Here is a 22,659-nt window from a genome sequence, read left to right on the forward strand (position 1 = left end):
GGTGCGGGAAGAGATTGGACAATAATCGTGCACCTATGGATGAGGACAGTGGGTGGGGAGTGAGGGCGGAGGGTGGGGTGGGAACTGGGTGGAGGGGAGTTATGGTGGGAAAAAAGAGGAACCAATGTAATAATCTGAACAATAAAGATTTAATTTTAAAAAATCAAAAAAATAAAAATAAAATAAAATACAGCAAGGGGGATATGGGAACTCAGAGGAGTGAGTTCACTTAACCTGTTAGACAGCGTGTTGGTAGGGTGGGCTGGTGGTAGGGAGGGAAGTCAGGGATGGTTCTCCAGAGAAAATGGCAGAGATAACTGGTAATTATGCAAGCACATATGTATAAAATATTAAAACCTTATGGGCGGCAAAAACATTCAAAATGTGGTTTTCCAGTAATTTGAGGAATATTTCATATATATGTTTCTGAATGTAAAAAGTAGGTATGTTAATAGTACATTTAATATAATTCAATTTTGACAAAACAAAATATGTATGTCAAGCAAGAAATAGACATTAGATTCATAAACACATTTTTAAAGAACAGCGTAAAAGGTACACAGGGTGTGCCACATTTCCTTTTTTCTAAGACAGAAGGCCCCTCCTTCACCCCCTCCTCTACGGAAAGGCCTTAACCCTCATGGCTAATAGAAGCCAACACCTGCTCATCAAAGCCAGGGTCCCCTAAAAGTTCACAGTGCAGGTTGAGAAGGTGCCCCAGGATAGCTGAGCCCCCACTGACCACTGAATCTCTGTATTGGCTGGACCTCAATTGCTGTAATGTATGGCTCCAGCAGCAAGGACTCAAGTGCCCCAGCCACTTGTCCAGCATGGTGCCACACACCACGCCGAGGCCGGGCAACTGTACTGTCTGCCCCCAGGGCCCACATGGCTTCCAGGACTGCTCAGAGCTGGTGCAGTACGTGCACCTCCACTAAGTTTAAGACCCAGGCTGTGCTGCCCTTCCCTGGGCCACCATGTGTGCCTCAATCAGTGCCACTCCCATAATAATCAGTCTCTCCAGAGGTTACTGCCTTATCCTAGGCCTCAGTTTCCCCATCAATACAAAGAGAGAAGCATCCGTCCTCTTCTGCTTCCTACTGTGTTATGTGGAGCCTGTGTAATGGGTGCTCACCTGGGAACCAGTTAGAACTGGGTTTAGGTCGCACTGTGCTGCGTGAGCCTTTGCAACTGACATAACCTATCTGAGTCTTGGTTTCATGCTCTCCCAATCGATGAATGGTTGATTTCAGGTGAAAGAGATTACAAAAGAGCATGGCACCCTCTGGTTCATTTCTGTGGTTTTCTCTCCCACTCCTGTCTTCCTACTACTCCCGCATTTTGCTCATTCTGGACTAAAAAACAAAACACACACACAAATGATTCTGCTGGAATACAGGTGAGATAAAGCTGCAGCTATGGTTTGGCTGGAGCCTGTTCATAAGGAATCTTCTATGTCATGCTTGAAGGTGTTGTGAAAAGACCAAAGTAGCAGATGAAGACAGTCAGAATTTTATTTCAGAACTACCATCTTCCTATAGGTATTGAGGTAAGAATACAGAAGCAAATAATTTGGAGTAATGTTGCCAGAAAAAATACAGGAGGAATTTCAGATAACCGGTGACTATTATTGTAGTATAGGTAAACATCTCCCATTGTTTATCTGAAATTTTTACTTAAAAGGGCATTTGAATTTTTATTTGCTAAAAATAGGTTTATAGGCAACCTACACTAAGGACAAATTCAGGAGTTTTCAGGGGCTGGAGTTTGAGGGGATTTTGTAAAGTAGAAGGCCTGGTCATTTACTGAGAGGGAGGATGGTAGTATGGTGGTGGTGAAGAATGGATAAAATGTGGAAAGCCTGTTGGTCCATGTCCAGGGACATGAGGTGATGGTCATCAGTGTGTGGGGAGACCAATCTGTACAGTGAGCAGTTGGCATCGCTAAGCAGTTGGTGAACAGCTTTGAAAGGGGTCACAGCAGATGAACTTTTCTGCTGACATCTGATTGGCTGTTGGTTTCTACTTCTTTATGCTAGTGATTCTGTTGGAAAGCTAAAGGTCTGATTCTTTTCATGTCCTCGTATTTTTTGCAAGCTGGTGACCTTCTGAAAAAATTGAGAAAATTGCTGTTGAAATAAGCAGGAAAAAGAAGAGAGTGATCATCCATTTTTAGATGTGTTTACAGGCTGTATATGACTCAGTGCTGCTTCTGTTTAAGAGTGAGTATGTGTTCTCTTCTGGTACTGAGATGCAAACACAGGAGGCTGTGGTCTATGCCACTATCTCTGAATGATAAGGCCCTGATAAGCACAGAGGGTCTGACTGTACATCCAAAGTGCTTTACATAGGAGTCCTCTCTTCTCAGCTCAGCTTTGGCCAGTCTCTTTAGGTTCTGTTCGGAATATTTCACTTATTCAATAATTCATTTATTCAAGTATTTCACCATGGATACAACACCCATTTATGATGAACACATTCCATACAATGGATAGAGAAAGAAAGTACCTCATCAAATATTACAAACCTCAGGTAATATACTACTCAATTGTGAAAAACTGAGAACTGTTCCTTTAAGATTAGGAACACAACAAGGATGCCTACTCTCACCACTGTTATTCAACACTAGAGGCCCAGTGCACAAAAATTTGTGCACTCAGGGGGGGGGGGGTGGGGGTCCCCACTGGGGTGCCTGGCCAGCCTGGATGAGGGGATGATGGCTGTTTGCAGCTGGTCACACCCCCTTCAGGGTGGGGGTCCCCACTGGGGTGCCTGGCCAGCCTGGATGAGGGGATGATGGCTGTTTGCAGCTGGTCACACCCCCTTCAGGGTGGGGGTCCCCACTGGGGTGCCTGGCCAGCCTGGATGAGGGGATGATGGCTGTTTGCAGCTGGTCACACACCCTTCAGGGTGGGGGTCCCCACTGGGGTGCCTGGCCAGCCTGGATGAGGGGATGATGGCTGTTTGCAGCTGGTCACACACCCTTCAGGGTGGGGGTCCCCACTGGGGTGCCTGGCCAGCCTGGATGAGGGGATGATGGCTGTTTGCAGCTGGTCACACACCCTTCAGGGTGGGGGTCCCCACTGGGGTGCCTGGCCAGCCTGGATGAGGGGATGATGGCTGTTTGCAGCTGGTCACACACCCTTCAGGGTGGGGGTCCCCACTGGGGTGCCTGGCCAGCCTGGATGAGGGGATGATGGCTGTTTGCAGCTGGTCACACACCCTTCAGGGTGGGGGTCCCCACTGGGGTGCCTGGCCAGCCTGGATGAGGGGATGATGGCTGTTTGCAGCTGGTCACACACCCTTCAGGGTGGGGGTCCCCACTGGGGTGCCTGGCCAGCCTGGATGAGGGGATGATGGCTGTTTGCAGCTGGTCACACCCCCTTCAGGGTGGGGGTCCCCACTGGGGTGCCTGGCCAGCCTGGATGAGGGGATGATGGCTGTTTGCAGCTGGTCACACCCCCTTCAGGGTGGGGGTCCCCACTGGGGTGCCTGGCCAGCCTGGATGAGGGGATGATGGCTGTTTGCAGCTGGTCACACCCCCTTCAGGGTGGGGGTCCCCACTGGGGTGCCTGGCCAGTCTGGGTGAGGGGCTGAGGGCTGCTTTCAGGCTGGCGGTTGTTGACTGAAGCTCCCAACCGCTCCTTTTTTTTCTCTTTTTTTTATTTTATTCTGGGCCAGCTTTAGCTCTGGCTCTAGCTCTGAGGCTTCGTATCTGGTTTGTTTGCCGTTCTATAATCGAAACAATGTATAACTTCAGCTCTGAGATCCCGGCAGGCTGAAAGCTGGTTTCTGGGCTTTTGTTTAGCTTCTACATTTGCAACATAGTACATAGTTGCTTAGAGTTGCAACTCAGAGGCTGGCAAGTGAGGCGGGGAACGTTGGAGTCTGCAGTCACTGAAGCAAGGAAGCCTCATGTTCGCTTCCAGCTGCCTGGCTGCCGGCCGCCATCTTGGCTGACAGTTAATTTGCATAAGGATATGCTGATTAGCCAATGGGAAGGGTAGCGGTCGTACGCCAATTACCATGTTTCTCTTTTATTAGTGTAGATAGTAATGGAAGTTCTAGCTACAGCAAGAAAAAGACATAAAAGGTACCCAAATAGGGAATGAAGAAGTAAAACAGTCACAATTTTCAGATGACATAATTCTATATAGAAAACCCTAAACATTCCACCACAGAATATTAGAAACATAAACAAATATAGTAAAGTTGCAGGACATAAAGTGAACATACAAAAATATCTGTGTATTCCTATATATTATCAATGAACTATTAGAAAAAAATGTGAAAAAACAACAACCCACAATCTATTTGCAATTGCAATAAAAAGGATAAACTACCAGGAATAAACTTAAGAAAGTGAAGGATCTATACACTGAAAACTACAAAACATTGTTAAAAGAAACTGAAGAAGACACAAAGAAATGGAAAGATATTCCATGTTCATGGAAGAATTAACATAGTTAAAATGGCCATATTATCTGCAGCAATATACAGGACTTAATGCAATCCCCATCAATATTCCAATGTTATTTTTCAAAGAAATAAAACAAAAAATCCTATTTGTATGAGACTACAAAAAACCCTGAATATCCATAGCAGTCCTGAGAAAAAAGAACAAAGCCAGAGGTATCACACACCATGAATTCAAAGCCACAATAATGAAAACAGTATGGTATTGGCAGAAAAACTGCTACACAGACCAATGGAATAGAATTGAAAGTCCAGAAATAAACCCATGCATACATGGGCAACTAATTTTCGACAAAAGAACCAAAATCATACAACAGAGAAAGAAAATCCTTTTTAATAAATGGTATTGGAAAAATTGAAAAGCCATATGCAAAAAATGAAACTACACTGCTTTCTAACTCTATATACAAAAATGAACTCAAAATAGATTAAGGACTTGAATATAAGACCTGAAAACAATAAATACATAGAAGAAAACATAGGCATTAAATTTATGGACCTTGTTCTCAGAGAGATTTTTGTGAACATGATCCCAAATGCATGGGAATTAAAACCAAAAATAAATGACTACAACAAACTGTGCTTCTGCACAGCAAAACAAACCATCAACAAAATAAAAAGGCGATCAACCTAATTAGAGAAGTTATTTACAAACAATACCTCCAATAAAGGGCTAATATCCAAAATATACAAAGAACTCATACTACTCAACAACAAAAAACAATCTAATTAAAAAGTGGATGAAGGACCTGAACAGATACTTTTCCTAAGAAGACTTACAGATACATGAAAAGATGCCCAACCTCACTGGCTATAGGGGAAATGCAAATCAAAACCCCAATTAGATACATCTTACATCTATTAGAATGGCCACTATCAATAGGATGGAAATAACAAATGCTGGAGAGACTGTTGAGGAAAGAGAACCCTGTACACTGCCGGTGGGAATATAAATTGGTGCAGCCTCTATGGAAAACAGTATGGAGGTTCTTCAAAAAACTAAGAATAGAGCAGCCACATGGCCCAGCAATCCCTCTTTTGGTTGTCTACTAGAAAAATTTGAAAATACTTGTTGTAAAGATATATGTACCTTATGTTCATTGCAGCATTATTCACAATAGCCAAGACATGGCAACAGCTTAAGTATCCTTTAGTTTAGTGGATGATTGAATAAAATGCGGTACAGATATACAATGAAATATTACTCAGTCATAAAAAAGACAAAATATTGCCATTTGCCACAACATGGATGTATCTTGAGAATATTATGTTAAGTGAAATGTTAGGTGGAAAAGGGCAAGAAAAATATTATTTCACTCATATGTAGGATATAAAACGGAAAGCAACAAACAAATAGTACAACCCTTATAGATACATACAACAGTATGGTGGTTACTAGAGGGGAAGGAGAGGTTGATAGGGTAAAGGAATTCAAATATATGGTGATGGAAGAAGATTAGAGTCTTTGCTGGTGAGCACAGAATGCAATATACAGATGTTGTATTATAGAACTGTATACCTGAAACTTATATAATGTTATTAATCAATGTTACCCTAATATAATTAAATTAATATATTTAAAAAAAGAAAAAATTCACTTCTTATAAGCTGTATACATTTCTAGAGATAAGTGCTCTGGGCCTAATTAGAACTGATCCAACAAAGAACAATATTCAAGTAGAGAAAAGCAGCACCAAGGTCTTTGCCATTTGCGGGAGCTAGCAAACCCCTTAGTATTTACTAAGTATTTTAGTAAGCAGACTTTGGCTCAATTTGTGTCACAGTCAGATCCTGAGTCAGAAATGGTTTCATTGATCTAACCTACTTTTCAGTTTTAATGCCGTCATTGATTAGGCAACTGAGATTATCTGGGAGGAATATCATAACAGTTAAAAATGAATGTTCCTTTGAAGTGTAATTTAAAAGTGCTATTGAAAAATGTTTGTATGTCAGAGATATGCAAAGACTTTCTTTACTAATGTGAAGGATTCAGCTTTAATTACTCCTCCCATGATCACCAGGGTGGATGGAAGGTAGTCCTCCAGGTCAGGAATGTTTTTGAAATTATTGGGGTCACCTGGGATCAAACAGATAACCAGCACTAGTTTTTGAGAGGTCACTGGGTACCTCATAAAAAGGAATTTCAGGAAACCTGGGATTCCATGTAAGGGTCTGGACACTTAGAAAATGATCCCTTGGGGAAGTCATGCCCAAGCCTGTATCATGGGAATAGCCAGGGTTTCAGAACATGGCATCGCTGGGTTCACACCCCACTTACTCTATGGAGTTCATTCTTTATTGTCTTTGATTTCTTAATTTGTAAAATAAGGGTAACACCACTTAGAATAATTTACTTGATACACTTATTGTAAAGAATAAAAAGACATGATGTTTCCTAGTGTGGTGACTGCAGGGTGGGTGGTAGATGCAGGTGGAAAAGGGCATGGAGGGCATAAATGGTGATGAATAAAATAAAAAATACATTTAAAAATAAAATTGAAAGACAAACAAAAAAAAGAGATGTCTCTAAAAGGCTTAGCAGAATACCTGATACATAAAAGTTGCTGAACAAATATCTGCTCTGTTTCGCTGTACGAGAGGTAAGAAGGATATGGGGTGGTGGAGTGAGGGAAATAAGGGTTTTCCTTCCATCAGTCTGCTTCAAGGTAGAGTAAGTGCTTTTCTGTAACTCAAGTGAGAAACCTGCTCTAACGGTGCCCAGGGAGACCGAGGATGTACCAAACCACAACCCCAAGAGGAGATGGGACTGACTGGCAGTAAGGAGTACAGTGCACACGTCACACGGATTGACAGGTTCTAACACCCCCTCTCTCCCTTTCTAACCTGTGCCTTTGGCTAAGCTATTTAACCTCTCTACTCTGTTCCCCTGGATGTAAAGTAGTGATAGTGATACCCATCTCACAGGGGGTGCAATGGACCCCTCTCTGCTTGGCTAACCCATTTCGTTCATTCTCTGAGACTGGATTCTCCTCTCTCAAGGGAGGGCTCTTTTCTCTTTTTAACTTCTTATGTAAGAAATATTTCCTTTTCTCTCTTTGCTATACAAACCAGAAAGTCATTTTGATTTATATATTTTTATAATTTTCACCCTAATTGAATTTTCTCAGCTGAATGTACAGACGATTTTGTTTTTCATGACAGAAATTTCATTTATAATTCATTCATATTCTCTTTCTCTCTACCACCTCCCCCCACCTTCCCCACCTCCCCAAAAGAAAGTTTCATAGTTTGGAATAAGCCAACAGTATGACTAATGCACTTCAGACACTCCCTAAAATTTTCACACAAGCTGAAAAAATTCTGCATTGTTTTGGGATACCAATAAGGACTTAGGGCAAAATACTATTCTACCAGGGCTATGCACTGTGCCGGAGGTTCTCTTAAGCACAGCATGGCAACCCTACAAACACTTTACCTTAATTTACAGATGTGTGAATATATGTGAATATGTGTGCGTGTATATGTATGTGTATGTGTGTGTATGTGTATGCTCACGTGTATGTGTACGTGTATGTGTATGTGTATATGTATAAAATCTGTAACCAGCAAAGTATAATCCAGGTTTCTTTTCAAAAGGAGCAACCAGCTCAAATGCACAGCTGGGTATGGCAGAAACACATAATTAGACAAATTGGATTTAAGAGTTACATAAGGTCTCAACTGAGCCGGTGAATGAGAAGCTGAATGAAACGCTGTGATTGCTGCTCTGGTGCCTTGAAAGAACAGAATATGTGGAAATGTGTGTTTGGGGCAAATAAAAGGCAATTACTGGGAGTTATGGGGTGTAGTTGGCATTCTATGAAAGTTAGACTATTCAATGTTTCGCAGTGGGCTGTGCTGGGAATAAAATGTTGTCCATGGCTTAAAGGGGGAGTCTGTTAGAGATGTGCCTAAAAGGAAAGATTTGACAAATACTATTTTGGAGTTATATTTTTGGGGGAAGAAAGGAAGTAGAAAAACTTACATAATATATAACGTCTCAATAGCTTTATAAAAATTCTTAGGGAATTTTAAGTACAAGGGGATACATTATATATTATTATTTCCCTTCTAGAAGTGAACCTTTCCAGCTAGAGCAGGTATATTCAAGAGAAGATAACAAGAAAAGTCTATAGTTTCTGAATTTTTCACCAAGAATACTTAAACTAATGACTACATATTGAAGATATGCCCCCTTATAGGATTAGGAAGCTGAAACTAAATTACCACTTTTTTCTATTTGCAAATAATCTTATTTGCAAATTTGTCTCAAGGCAACTGAATGAAAAGTAGTTATTCTTCTCCCTCAACAATCTCCCAGAAATAAATGGGACAAGAAAGCAATTGTCTGAGACAGTCTTATTTTCTTAAAGAAAACATTCCGTATTAATTGACAAAAGTATCTGAGTCCCCATGACACCAGTGCTTATGGCATTTGGGGCTTGTCTCTCAGTGTGCGATTTAAAAATATATCCATAAAATCCTTGCCAATAATAATAACTTCTTGTCTGTTGATGCTGTCTATCCATTAAAATCTCTATTAGCAACCTCACATTTAGTTTGTTAAACCTTATAAAAAATGTTTTGAGCATCTTTAATTTGCAAAACAAATTGTGCTAGAGACAGTGGCAAGTACAAAGATGAACAGACTGTCCTCCCTCACATTTATAATCTAGTGAGATATACAGACAATGGTGTTGTTGGACTTTGCCATGTACTTGATGGTTGTGCATCAGGATTTTTCATTTATTTTGATAAAGAAAATTATTTTAAAGAGTATATTTTGCTTGTGTTACCATTGGAAGTATGTTTTGCTTGTGTTATAATTTAAAGTGTGCTTTGCTGTGTTATTTAAAAGGGAAATTATTTTATGTCACAGGTATGTCTTTGTAACCATTATGGTGCTAACATAATAACACTAGAGGCCCGCTGCATGAATTTGTGCACGGGTGGGGTCCCTCGGCCTGACCGGAGATCAGGGCCGACCAGGGCTGGCCGGCAGAGGGGAGGGAATGCAGGAGGTTTGCTGTGGGAGGACACTGACCACCAGGGGGCAACTCCTGCATTGACCATCTGCCCTCTGGTGGTCAGTGCACATAATAGCTACTGGCTGGTCATCCGGTTGTCTGGTTGTAAAGGTTGCTTAGGCTTTTATACATATAGATATCACATAATGCTATTAAGCTGATGATCAAATAACTATTTCTGCATTATTATGGACACAGTAGTTGGCAAAAAGTCCTGATTATAAATCAAATGGAGACTCTTAATGGCAAGTAAAAAAAAAAATCTATGTAATCTGATGAGGACATATAACTACCAAGTTTTCTCATGCTTTACAAAACTATAAATTCTTGTCAATAGTTGTCTATGGAGTTATAAAATTACAAATGTCCTATTTGGAGAAGTAGCACCCCCCCCCATTTATTTACATATGAGAAAGCTTTTTGAAGTTGTATGTTTGCTAAGGATATAGCGACTGAGATAATCTAAGAGGAATGAAGGTTGGCAGAAGAACAAATGTAATTATGTGGCTAGCTTCTGCTTCTCAGCTAAAACTCTCTTCCAGAGAAAGAAGGTAGTCTCACACATCCTAAAAACTTTCAAAAATGCCAGAGAGGGCAGGGGTTCAGTATAACTTTCCCTAAGTTAAGTGAAAACTCTTTATCCTTGAGCAGGTATCCTGATACACCCTGACACAGAGAAGTATGTTTTCTATAGTTCTGTGAATGTTTATTGAATTTAGGTACTTTATGTATTTTTCCAGGCCAACAACCATCATCAATCCTTCCTTCATTCCAATGACAGACAACAGAGAAATGCCTTAAATATAATACATTTCATTTGGTCTGGTCACTAGTAATTTTGTGATATTATGTCTTAATTCAGAATTCATTAAGACAAAAAACAACAACAAAGAGAATGAATACAAAGAAATAATCATTTGGAAGAACTCATTTATAGTTAAAAATCATAGCTCATCCTTCGGTGTGCTCCTGACTTTTGTTCCTATCAAGATGAGTAATGTTGAAATAGTGAATATTTTCTATTGTGTTAGAACCAAAGAGTTGTTAGTTCTGAACTGATAAACACTTTTCTCCAAACTGAGTATTTATGGGCAGAATTTCTGGTTTGTAAAACCAAACTCAATGTTAATCTTATCAGAGAGACTAGGAATAAGAACAAAACCACAGACAAATTAAGAAAATAGAGACTTACTGTATCACGTTGCCTGTTATCTTTCCCTGATATTATCAAGAAGTAGTTCCATGTCAATAGTAACAACAACACCAGCGGTATCATGTAGAGCTCAAAGTTCCACACAACAAAGAGGAAGAGCTGGAGGAGAGAGAAGAGAGAAAAAAAGATGAGTCAGCTCTAAATTTCATTAAATGGACTCTCTTATCAATACTCCATTTTAAAAAACACAAACAAAATGTTTCAGAACGGAAAGATTTATCTTGAAAACAAAGCCTTAAAACTTGGTAGGCATTTTTCTAAAAGCACAAGTGACCTCTGGAAAGTCACAGGTAGGAGTTTTACTTTGTTTCATTTCTATGAAGAAAAAACTGATATCATTACATTGTCAATGAGGCAATTTTAATTTTTCTCCTTCTGTGAAATTATTATTAGGTTGAACAAAATAAAGTAAAAAAAAAAAGTCAGCAAAATGAGACTACATTGTCAGAAATAGCTGGTCTAGCTGCCTTGATAATAAAGAAAGAATCCCTATTTAATATCAGGGACTTTTAAAAAAATCGCACTTGGATAATACAATGTCACAAGCATAATAGGCAGATGAAAATACCAAGTCTATACAAGAGAACCTCAAAGATTTCACATTATGAATAAAAGCACTGCTACCAACAAGTGAAAAAAAAAGGGTTGGCTTACCATTCAGCATTACCATAGAAATCAAAAAGCTCTTTTTAAAAAAGAATAATTTTGCCAGAGAAACTTTTTAAATGTCTATTTCTATTATCTTGTAAAACTACCTACTTCTCTAAGTATATAAATGATTTTTTTTTATATTATGAGACACCTTAGATTAAGAACTCACCTAGGTGGGCAGAAGGAACCATTCTAAGAGTATTTGCATTGCAAATAACTAGCATTGGCTATACAGTGTGACTCTCCCACATCCCCACTAGGCTCTTATAATGCTGGACAGATCAGTGACGTTTCTGGGTCTGTGGCAGCTGCTGCTACATTAAGGTCCTGTTAAGTCAGATGGTAGCTGAGAGCCAGATCCTACTCCTGATGCTAACTAGCCTTATACCTTTCGGTGCCATGCATATTTTCCCTTTAGTTTCTTCCTCTGTAAAACGGGGATGACAAGAGGATCTACTTGAGAGGTTGTCAGAATTAAAGAGCTGAAACATTTTAAGGATTTAACGCACTGCTTAGCATCCAGTAAGTGCTCAAAACACATTATTGTGTAGTGAGATCAATACCTTACAAAACTCAGAAAGTTAATTATTGACTAAGGTCCTCAGGTAATGCATATTTTAATAGTGAAAACTAGAAAGTCATCTGCCTGCTAGGATTTAGCTGCACCATAGCAGAACTGGGAACTTGAGCCAGATAGTAACACAGACACCTTGCATTTGATAGACCTGAAGGGGTAGGAACTTTGCTCTGAGAACACTAGTGTCGGGAACAACAGCACAGGCCATTTGCAGTCTTCTTAATAAACCTGAGCAAGTCTACAGTCTATTCAAATGGCAGAGAAAATGAGCCTGTGTGGAGAGGTGGAGGGACAGACCCCTAAAGGTCAGAAGACAGGTTCTGAGCCTTGGAAAGTCACTCTACCCCACTGTTTTCATTTCTAAACAGAGGTCTATAGATCTAACCACCTCTAACATACTTTCCCTAATATTTAAAGAGACTTTATGATATTACTGTATCATCAGGGTTTTTCAAATGTTACATTACATTTTGAAAATTATATATTTTACTGAATTATTTGATATTCATGAGCCAGATAGACACCAAAAGCATAAATAATGCTGTAGTAACCCAAGAAATAAATTTTGGACAGAATTACATGGTAACTATAGATTCAAGTTCCTGAATAAAAAAAAAATGCTTCAAATATGAGCCATATCTTTTCTTTCACCAGAAAAGTAAAGACTTCCAGAGAAGGAAATATTTCCTTTTAATTTTTGAAATTGATACAATACTTTTAAAGATGATATAATTATAATTGATGACTATGATTCTATTAAAATGTATTTTTAAGAGATAATTATTTATTCAGGTAGTGAATTAAAGCAAATGTGGCCATCATCAACACATGTAAAGAGAAATTATTTTTGGTTAGAATTCATACTAATTCTTTACACATTTATCTATAAATTTTAGGTAATCACTAGAACATAAGCTCTTATGGGTAGGGATTAATACATTTTCATTCTCAGTTCTATCCCCAGAGCCTAGAACAGTAGTGCTTGAGGCACAATGGGTACTCCATAAATATGTTTGCTGAATTAATGAATAAATGGATCCTGGGTTTCCAAGTCATTTAACATAAGTCTTCTTAATTATTTGTATTAGTAAAGGTACTGTAGAGCCACTGTATAAAATCAAGGGACTTCAAGAAAATATATAAAGAATTATAACCTGGAATGCCACTAACAAATTTCTCTCTGAGGTACATGAAGATTCTCCTATCCTTTCAATGCAGTCAGAAACTGTCTTGTGTATTATGGACTGACCATAGTCTTTCCTACACGGCTGCTTTTTCTGGGGACAGTCACTTGACTCAGTGTGTTTTGGCCTCATATGATTCCATTGCTAAGTATTGCCAATCCTAATAATTTTTAACCTGTTGAATATATATATCCCCCCTTGTAATGTCTACTCATTCGTGATAGAGACCCGTTGTTGCTCAGAATAAATTTCCTTGTAGTGTCCATGTATTGGTGTTAGATGTAGGCTAGATGTGCATAGAATAAACTTTCTATATGATAATCCTATAAGAAACCAAGACATTTGTCATGTTAGTTTCTTCTCTAGGCTCAGCGTCACTAGTTGCTTCAACTACCAGTTACAAAGTGTGGTTTCTGACATTCTACATGGCAGATGTCTTCTCATCACATCCAAATCAATACATCCGTAGCTTTCTTAAAATATAGCACTCAGAACAGACACAGCACTTCTCATGAAAACCATAGGTTGTTGATATGCCCTCACAATATGAGCACTAGAACTCAGGATGGAGAAAAATATAGGAGGGAGACAAAGGAAGAAACTGCATTAGTTTTATGGATCTGGCAGTGCAAAAATAGTTTCTTTCCCTATTGTGTGTTCTTTAAGAATCTACTGTTTAGGTAACTAAGCAGGGAGCCCATGATGTTGAAAATATCTTTAAAAAAAAACAAGTGTATACTCTGAAAACTATGATACAAAGAAGAAATGGAGTAAGATACAACCAAATGGAAGAATATACCTAGCTAATGGATTGGAAAGATTAATATTGTTAAAAATGTCCTTATTACCTGAAGTAATAAACAGATTCAATGCAACACCTATTAAAACACCAATGGTATTCTTCTCAGAATTAGAACAACTAATCCTAAAATATACATGGAACCACAAAAGACCCTGAATAGCCAAAGAAATCTTGAGGAAGAACAGAGTGGGAGGTATCATACAACCTGATATCAACTATACTACAATAATCATTATAGTATGGTATTGGCAAAAAAACAAATACACAGACCAATGGAATAGAGCCCAGGAATAAATCCCCACTTACATAGTCAATTAATCTATGACAAAGGAGGCAAGGATACATAATGAGATAAAGATAGTCTTTTCACTAAGTGGTGGTGGGAAAACTGGACACGTAATTGCAAAAAAAAAAAAAAAAGAAAGAAAAAGAAAAGAAACTTGATCATTTCTTTCACTATATACAAAAATAAATTTGAAATGGATTAAAGATTTAAATGTCAAACCTAAAACGATAGAAGGAAACCTAGGCAGCAAACTCTGACATTAGCAATGTCTTTCTGGATATCTCTCCTCAAGCAAGGAAAACAAAAGAAAAAATAAACAAATGAGACTAAATCAAACTAAAAGTTTTCCACAGTGAAGGAAACCATTAACAAAATGAAAAGATAACCTACTGAATGGGAGAAGATTGTACATTAGTGCAGTATGGATATACCTAAAAAATTAAAAATAGATCTGCCTTATGACCCAATGAGTCCACTTCCAGGTATACATCTAAAGAAAACAAAACACTAATTTGCAAAGATGCATACACCCCACCCCCACCCCCATTCATTGCAGCATTAATAGTAATAGCCAAGATATGTGGAATCAACCTGGATGTCCATCAGTTGATGAATGGACAAAGAAGATGTGGTACTCATATACAGAAGAATAATATTCAGCAATAAAAAGAATGAAATCTAGTAATCGGCAACAATATGGACGGACCTAGAAGGTATTACGCTAACTAAAATAAAGTCAGACAAAGACAATACAGCAGGATCTCTCATGTGGAGTCGGTAAAACGAAATAAATGAATACACAAAATAGAAGCAGACCCATAGACATAGAAAACAAGCTTATAGTTGCCAAAGGGGAAGTGATAGTGGGATAGGAATAAAAACATAATGAATACATACATACATACACACATACATACAAGGTATTTGAATAAGTTCTAAATATAAAGGCATTTTTTCTTTCTGAATATCCAACTGCAGACTTCAAAAGTTCATATGTTAAAAATAAAATGAATTTATTGAACACTTATTATGTGCTAAGTAATACTGGGTGTTCAAATTAAGAAATGACATGGTCTCTAGACTCAGATTGCTAAGAATCACTAAGAAAAAAAGCAATCGTTCACTATAGAATTAGTGATGTTTCTCATACTTGGTAGTGGGTGGGTGGGTGATCTCCTAACAAAGAGAGCTTTCAGAGAAAGAAGAGCATTGATTAGTTAATTCTCTCCACACTGAGCTTCTCTTCTCCTTGGGCCCCACCTGCACTAATATTGATCCTCTCCTCTTTCTTACAAAAAGCCAAGATAACTCTTAGGGCCACAGGAGAAAGAGGCAGCTCAGAGAAAACCCAGGAAGGCCAAGAAAATGCAAAATGTCCTTGATTATACTTTTTCATAGATTTGGATGGGTGAGTGGATGGGGGGGGGTTGGATATAATGGGCTAAAATGAGGTTAAAAAAATCAAAGATATAAAACAAAATCACTGACAGATCCATAGAATAGATAAAAACCATAAAATGCCTAGCATTTATCCTGACCCAATACTGTCAGAACCCCCTTTTGCCTGTATGGGACATGGAAAGAGAACTTGATGATTCTAAATTTTCTCATTGTTAAGTTAGGTAAGAAGGACTCTTGCTCCTTTGTACAGTATTTAATTTCCTTTGACTCCATCACCATGGCATTCATTCTTTATTTTTTCTTTCTCTGTCATATTCTCCCCACCTTTCCTCTCTCCCCCCCATGCTTTTAGTAAGTAAACAGAGCACCACCTACATTTTACTTTAATGGAACTCATGCCCCCATTCCAAATAAAACACCTAGCCCTACATTAGTTATCCTTGTTCAGTAGAGACTAAAACTATTCCAAAAATTTGGTGGTTTTCTTTTTGAAATCACGAGGTAGCTGTTATAACATACAATTAGAAGTCTACAGCAGAAAATCTTCATGAGACATTAGTCAAATGGTAATAAGTACACATAACTTCCTTCATTGGAAAACGGATACTGAGAGTTTTACCCATTATCCCGGATGTTAGAAGCTCTTTGTCAATCTGCCTTGGACTTCCAGCCCTGACCACGGGATCCCTCAGGAGCTGCTGCAGTGTGGTGTAGCGGAAAGAGCATGGATGTCTGCATCAAGCCCATGTTTGCATCCACGCTCTCTAGTCACTAGCTAGGTGACCTTGGGCAAGTCACTAGATTTCTCTTAGTTTATCATCTGAAAAATGGAAATTATAGCATTGACTTTGAAGATTTGAGATGGAATTAACCTAGTGCCTAACACCTAGAAGATGTTCAATGAGCAGTAGGTGTTATTATAAGCAGGAACATATTGGCTCATACTACATATAATACTTTGGGCCCTTTTTGCAACTCATCACTTTGGTTATATCTCCCTAGAATCTATAGATAATGATTGTTTCCATCATAAGAGCTAAGGTAAAGATGCCATGCCGGCTACAGCAGGAAAAGATGATGTGATGAGTGCCATTTTCAGTAATTTTATATTTAGTTTGTGGTAATTGCATGCAATAATGACCCCATTTGTTTATGTCCCCCTGAGTACATGCCTTTTGTAATGCCCTCCCATAATGACACTGGGACTGGGCGTATGGTTTGTTTGGGCCAAGGGAAAATTAGCAAATATGAACACAGAGACTTAAAAGCACTTTCTCACTAGGCCTTGCCCTCTGCACTCTTAGAACCTTGAGCCACCATGTCAATGAGCCCAGGCTAGCCTGCTGCATGACAAAAGACATGTACACAGTCACCTCCATCTCCCCAGATGATAATGACACTGGGATTGGGCATATGGTTTGTTTGGGCCAAGGGAAAATTAGCAAATATGAACACAGAGACTTAAAAGCACTTTCTCACTAGGCCTTGCCCTCTGCACTCTTAGAACCTTGAGCCACCATGTCAATGAGCCCAGGCTAGCCTGCTGCATGACAAAAGACATGTACACAGTCACCTCCATCTCCCCAGATGAGAGCCAGACAGCATCCAGAAGTAAAGCTGCCTAACTGACTAGAGATTCAGGAGTCAATCCTGCTGAGAACAGAAGAAATACCAGCAGAGCTTGGTCCAAATTGCTGACCCAAAGAATCATCCCAACATAAATGGTAGTTACTTTAAACTACTAATTTGGAGGGTTTTTATTTTATAAAGCAAAAGCTAACTGATACATGTTCTTTCTCCAAGGAGACAATGTGGTATGGACCAAAAGCCTGAAAAAATGGTTTTAATTTTATTTCTGCTATTTGATCATCATAGGACCTTGGGCAAGTCAGTTATCCTCCTTTATTTTAGTCTATTACCTGTAAAATGGAGATGATAATACCTGCTTATTTCACAGGTTGGCTGCAGGAAAGAGGTGATGTAATATATGTGAAAATATTTTAACTCAAAGTACTATATAAGTGCAAATACTATCAATTTATTATTTTCCATATTTAAAATTATTTCTGAAAAATTACAGAGATTTTATGAACTAATAATACAAGTTAAGTCAGTATAATAATTGTTCTTTGAGCAGTTAAAGAGGATGAGTGGTGTTCCTTAGAGGAATGCATGTGGTGGGGGAGGAAGAAATTTGTTGGAAGGAAGTCATAAGTGTTAAACACAGGGGCTGCAGTTAAAATTTTTACTAATAAAAACCCCAGATCTTTACAGAAACTCATTATTACTAGCAAATGGCATTAGCATGCAGTGTGGATTCTGTGAACTCTGAAGTTGAAACAATTAAGTTATTAAATGTTAACAAATTTTAACAACTGCATGCCCCTAGATATAAAAGAATCTTGTTCTGAACTAGTGGTTTTATAAATGTCAATTCCTGTCTATAATTTTTTTTTCACTTTAAATCTACATACCTTTTATCTAAATTAATGTTATCTTGCCAATGCTATTAGCATCAATGTCACAAAATGCAATCCTTCATTATCTGTTTGGGCCAGGCTTTATGAGCAATCTACATTTAAATCATAATGACTCAGAATGGCTTTTTGGAAAATCTGTAATGTACTGAAAGGTAAATAACATAATTTGCCCTATCATGTATCATATATCACATTGCACAGAATGAACTTTAGGCAAAAAGTCCTGAGAGGAAGGCTGGGAAGGCAGACTATCTTTATTTTACAAATGAGGAAGCCGACCCTCTGCAGAGTGGCAGGCCCAGGTCTTCCGATTCCCAACCTGTGTGCTCTTCCCACAATGCTCTACTGCTTCTAAGGAGAAGGGTTTGACAGCAAATGTTGATGCCCTGGAGGTATCAATTATTTAGGAGCTGATTATTCAATTTGTAGATTTCTGTTCTATTCCTTTTCCTTCATCTTGCTTTGGGATAACTACTTTTTCATTAGTGGAAAGAAATGGAATACCATTTCCTTGGTAAAATTTGTTTGGTATGGAAAAGAGGTCAAAAACCAATGGTTGAAATAAGGTTTGTGAAGCCAATTCCCCCCCCCCCTTTTTTTTTCATTCTTTCACTTGGCTTTGAATAATCAAAAGTTGGCTATTCACAAAGTTTCTATTAAATGGGGTGTTCTTCTATCCAAAATGTTTGGAAGAGGGTTAGCAAGGTGGCTGTAAAGGCAAAGATTGGAAAATGAATGAGCCAATTATATTTTTACAGATTAAAAAAAAAAGCCCTTTTCTCATGAAGACTAAACAAACAAAAAAACCTTTTCTACTCAGAAGCTAATTAAGGTGGGCTAAGGCTTCTCACTCATGTTTAAACCAGGTAAATATATAAAGTACATGAACGATTTGAAATATTAAGACTTTATAACAACATTTCTTAGTAGGTGCAAGACAGGCATGATTTTTATTTCTTTGAGTCTGGGGTTTTTAGTGTCCCAGACAGGCCTGGCCATTCACATTGTCCCATCAATTGATGCCTCATTGAAGTCCAGTGGAGGACGCCTGCATTCAATGATCATTCGGTGTGACATATGACAGTATCCCTGGGGGAGCGCACTTCAAAAAAACCATTTAAGTTGGAATATTGAATATCCTATTCTTTTGCAAACTACAGTATATTTTAAAAAGAAATCTCATCCAAAATGATTAACACTTCCTACTGTTCAGGAAAAAGCCTGCCCTTTCAGACTAACAGCTGTGGATCATTAGCTCTCCAGTGATGAGATGTGTTTGATGAGTATTTTTCTTTCTAATTAAGAGATGAGATTCTCTATTTGACTGTCTCTTCAGAAAGAAGTGAAGAAAAAATTCTCTGCCTACATGGAAAGGCCATCTCCTACAAAACAATTAATTATTTCACGGCCCTTTTAGAAAATCTTTTTCCTCCCTAATTTCAATTCATTTTTTTTTCTTAACACATTTACACCCAGGCCTTCACAGTATTAACCCATTTTTCACCCAACCTTCACTTTCTGAGGTTTCTCTGCTTCATTATTCAACAATATCTTTTTCAGATAAAATAGAATGAAGAAATACCTTTTTTGGACAAAATAGAATGAGGAAATATATAAAAAATACATATATGCGTAACCTAACAGAGAACATTTGGTATAGAAATACTCTCTGATGTGAGGAAGGCCTCAAATTAGAAAGATAATAAATACATAGTATTTGCTTTTGGGGGAACCAAACAATGCTTTAAAAAATAAAAACTTAAAGTTACCTAGCAATATATAAAAATGTGTTATTTTTAATTAATTAACTAATTAATTAATCAGTCCTTAAAAGGAAATGATTTCACCTCTACCGATAAGACTAGCCTTAAAGACGAAAACTAGAGAATGTCAACTGGGACCTCAAATATAGGTGGGACAAAGCCATCATGGAGGTTGTAAAATTCCTAAATAAAAAACATGATTGAAGAGCATATTAAGAAGCAAATGAACATACTATTGTGAATTAATCCTATCACTGGCCTTCTTAAACCCTTTTGGTACAAGGAACGAAAGGAGAGAAGGAAGGGAAGAGGGTCAACTTTAACATTTGAAAGCTGTGCTGACATTTCTCTCCCCAAGGGCACATGGAAATACGTTTGGATGTTTTAGTTGTCCTAATGCATGGTGTGAAAGAGGAGGTACTGCCAATTAGTGAGTAGGGCCAGGGTATGAAACACCCTCAAACACGTGGAACAGTCCACTACAAGGAGACATTTTCCTGTCCAAATGCTAACACTCCTCTTTGAGAAACATTGACAATTTCTCACATAGACAATCCTACAATTAACTTAAAGAAACACACACACACACACACACACACACACACACACAAGTTATAAGAAAGAAGGCTAGGTATATTTCCTAGATGATGACATGAATTATGACTTAAGGATTTAGAGTAAAACAGTATTAGAGGGGAAAACTGTGCTCACTCATAAGCATTTGCACTAGATTCTCTTTTTCCATCTATTAATGTTTAATATTTCTTAACAATGTGCCTAAAGAAGAACTGGAGGTGAACCTTCTCTGCCTTCTACTCCTGTCTAGATGAAGTCAGGCTCCACACATCATTAGAGTTTTCACAACTGCACCTTCAGGAAGTGGGTGGTTTCACCTTGATTTAAATAGCCAGATGGCATCACCACCTGTTCTAAAGTCTGTACTACCACCATTCAACAGGGAGAGAAGATAGGCAAATTAACCTGATTAGTTCCAATATCATGATATATCATGATAGACTTCTGAAGGCAATTTTAAAGTATGATACGCTGCTCTCTTTTTTTGGGGGGGGGTGGTGGTGGTGGTGGTGGTGGTGATGTTAATACTCATCCAAGGATATATTTTTAAATTTATTGTTAGAGAGAGTGGAAGGGGCTGGGGATTAAACCTGAAACCCAGGTACGTGTCCTTGACTGGGAATTGAACCTGCTACCCTATGGTCCATGGTCTGTTGCTCTAACCACTGAGAAAAACCAGCTAGGGCTGATATGTTGCTCTCTTGAAGAAAGGCTTTGATTTGCTTGGACAATTTTCTAAAATAAACAGCAGCAGGGAATTGGTGACAACCAGAGACCCACTGGATCACTCCAACTTGTTCTGCTGTTTCCTGTGGTCATGCCCCATGGAGCCTATCATGCTCATATACATGTTCATATACAGTGGCTTCTCTCCTCTCTCAGTTAGAGCTTGAGGCCCGGTGTACGACATTCATGCACTGAGGGAGGGGTGGGGGCTCAGCTCGGCCTTCACCCTCTCACAGTCCGGGACCCCTCGGGGGATATTCACCAGCTGGCTTAGGGGAGCGGGCCTAAGCCAGTAGTCAGACATCCCCCAAGGGGTTCTTAGCGCTGCCTCATAGATGGGAGAGGCTCCCGCCACTGCCCCTGCGCTCACCAGCCATGAGACCGGCTTCCGGCTGAGCAGCGCTCTCCCTGTGGGAGGGCTCTGACCACCAGGGGGAAGCTCCTGCACGAGAATCTGTCCCCTGGTGGTCAGTGCGTGTCATAGCGACTGGTCATTCCACCATTTGGTCAATTTGCATATTAGCCTTTTATTATATAGGATGAGAACTGACATGGTTCCCTCTGCTGCTTGCTTTTAGAGTCGTTTTAACCAGACACCAAACTGACAAGACTTTTGTTTTGGGGTTTGTGTGTGTGTGTGTATGTGTGTGTGTGTGGGGGGGTATGTGTTTAGAGAAAAATAAAATCAAAGTACATTCTCTACCAAATGATTCCTTATATTAATTAGACGAATTATGTCAGCAGAACCATCTATGCCTGTTCTGGTGACATAATGAGTATATGATTAGGATTAGAAAAAATGAAATAATGGGTTGATTTCAAAGGCACAGCTTTTAATCAAATGCATATACTATAACTCAGCTCATTTATTTACTGATAGTGTTAAAAAATCATTGTTTACTCAGATTTACTGAGACTATTTATAAAATACATATCAGAAAGTCCCAATTCCATACTGAGTGAAATTCTATATTGCATTTGCTATCTGAAAATTAAAGTCCACAATCTTAGTACATTCATGCCTTTTCGAAAAATATGGCTTGACTCCATCTATTAAAGAAGCAAGTGTGACAATTAGATAGGACTCATCTGAAGATGTCTTACTCACGACCCATGGTAACACCTACTGAAGAATCCCCACAACAAAATGGACTCAAAAAACCCTCAAAGATGGTGCTCTCAGCTAATGACAGCATAATGCACACTACTTTCCTTGATGGAAATATTGTATCAATAGAATCTGCCAGCCAGAAGGCTTGGGAAGTTGTTTATTTATTTAGATATTTTATTTTTCTGACTCAGATTACAAGTTGCACTGATATTTTGTGTCATTTTTTATCAGTCAGAGAAGAAAGGCGCTGGCTTTGCTCTGAGAACACTGACAACTCCAACATGCACAGCCCAGAGGATGTCCAACTGGAGCATCACATCAACCACATATGAATGACTGATAAGCAATCCCTGCAAGGTTGTGAGTTCAATGTTAGTCAAAGTTTGG

The 22,659-nt window shown here is 38.8% G+C and overlaps 1 protein-coding gene across 13 annotated transcripts in view; it reads right to left on the minus strand.

Moving 5' to 3' along the window:
* Positions 1-22,659, minus strand: part of MCTP1 (multiple C2 domains, transmembrane 1) — a 448,818-nt gene that overhangs the window by 84,303 nt on the left and 341,856 nt on the right. For all 13 annotated transcript variants that reach the window (XM_014543980.1, XM_014543975.1, XM_014543979.1 and 10 more), the window contains one exon: positions 10,695-10,814. In XM_014543980.1, the coding sequence (XP_014399466.1) occupies positions 10,695-10,814 (120 nt within the window). The remainder of the gene's footprint in view (positions 1-10,694; positions 10,815-22,659) is intronic.

Source organism: Myotis brandtii, unplaced genomic scaffold, assembly GCF_000412655.1.
Source record: "Myotis brandtii unplaced genomic scaffold, ASM41265v1 scaffold344, whole genome shotgun sequence".
NCBI lineage: Eukaryota > Metazoa > Chordata > Mammalia > Chiroptera > Vespertilionidae > Myotis > Myotis brandtii.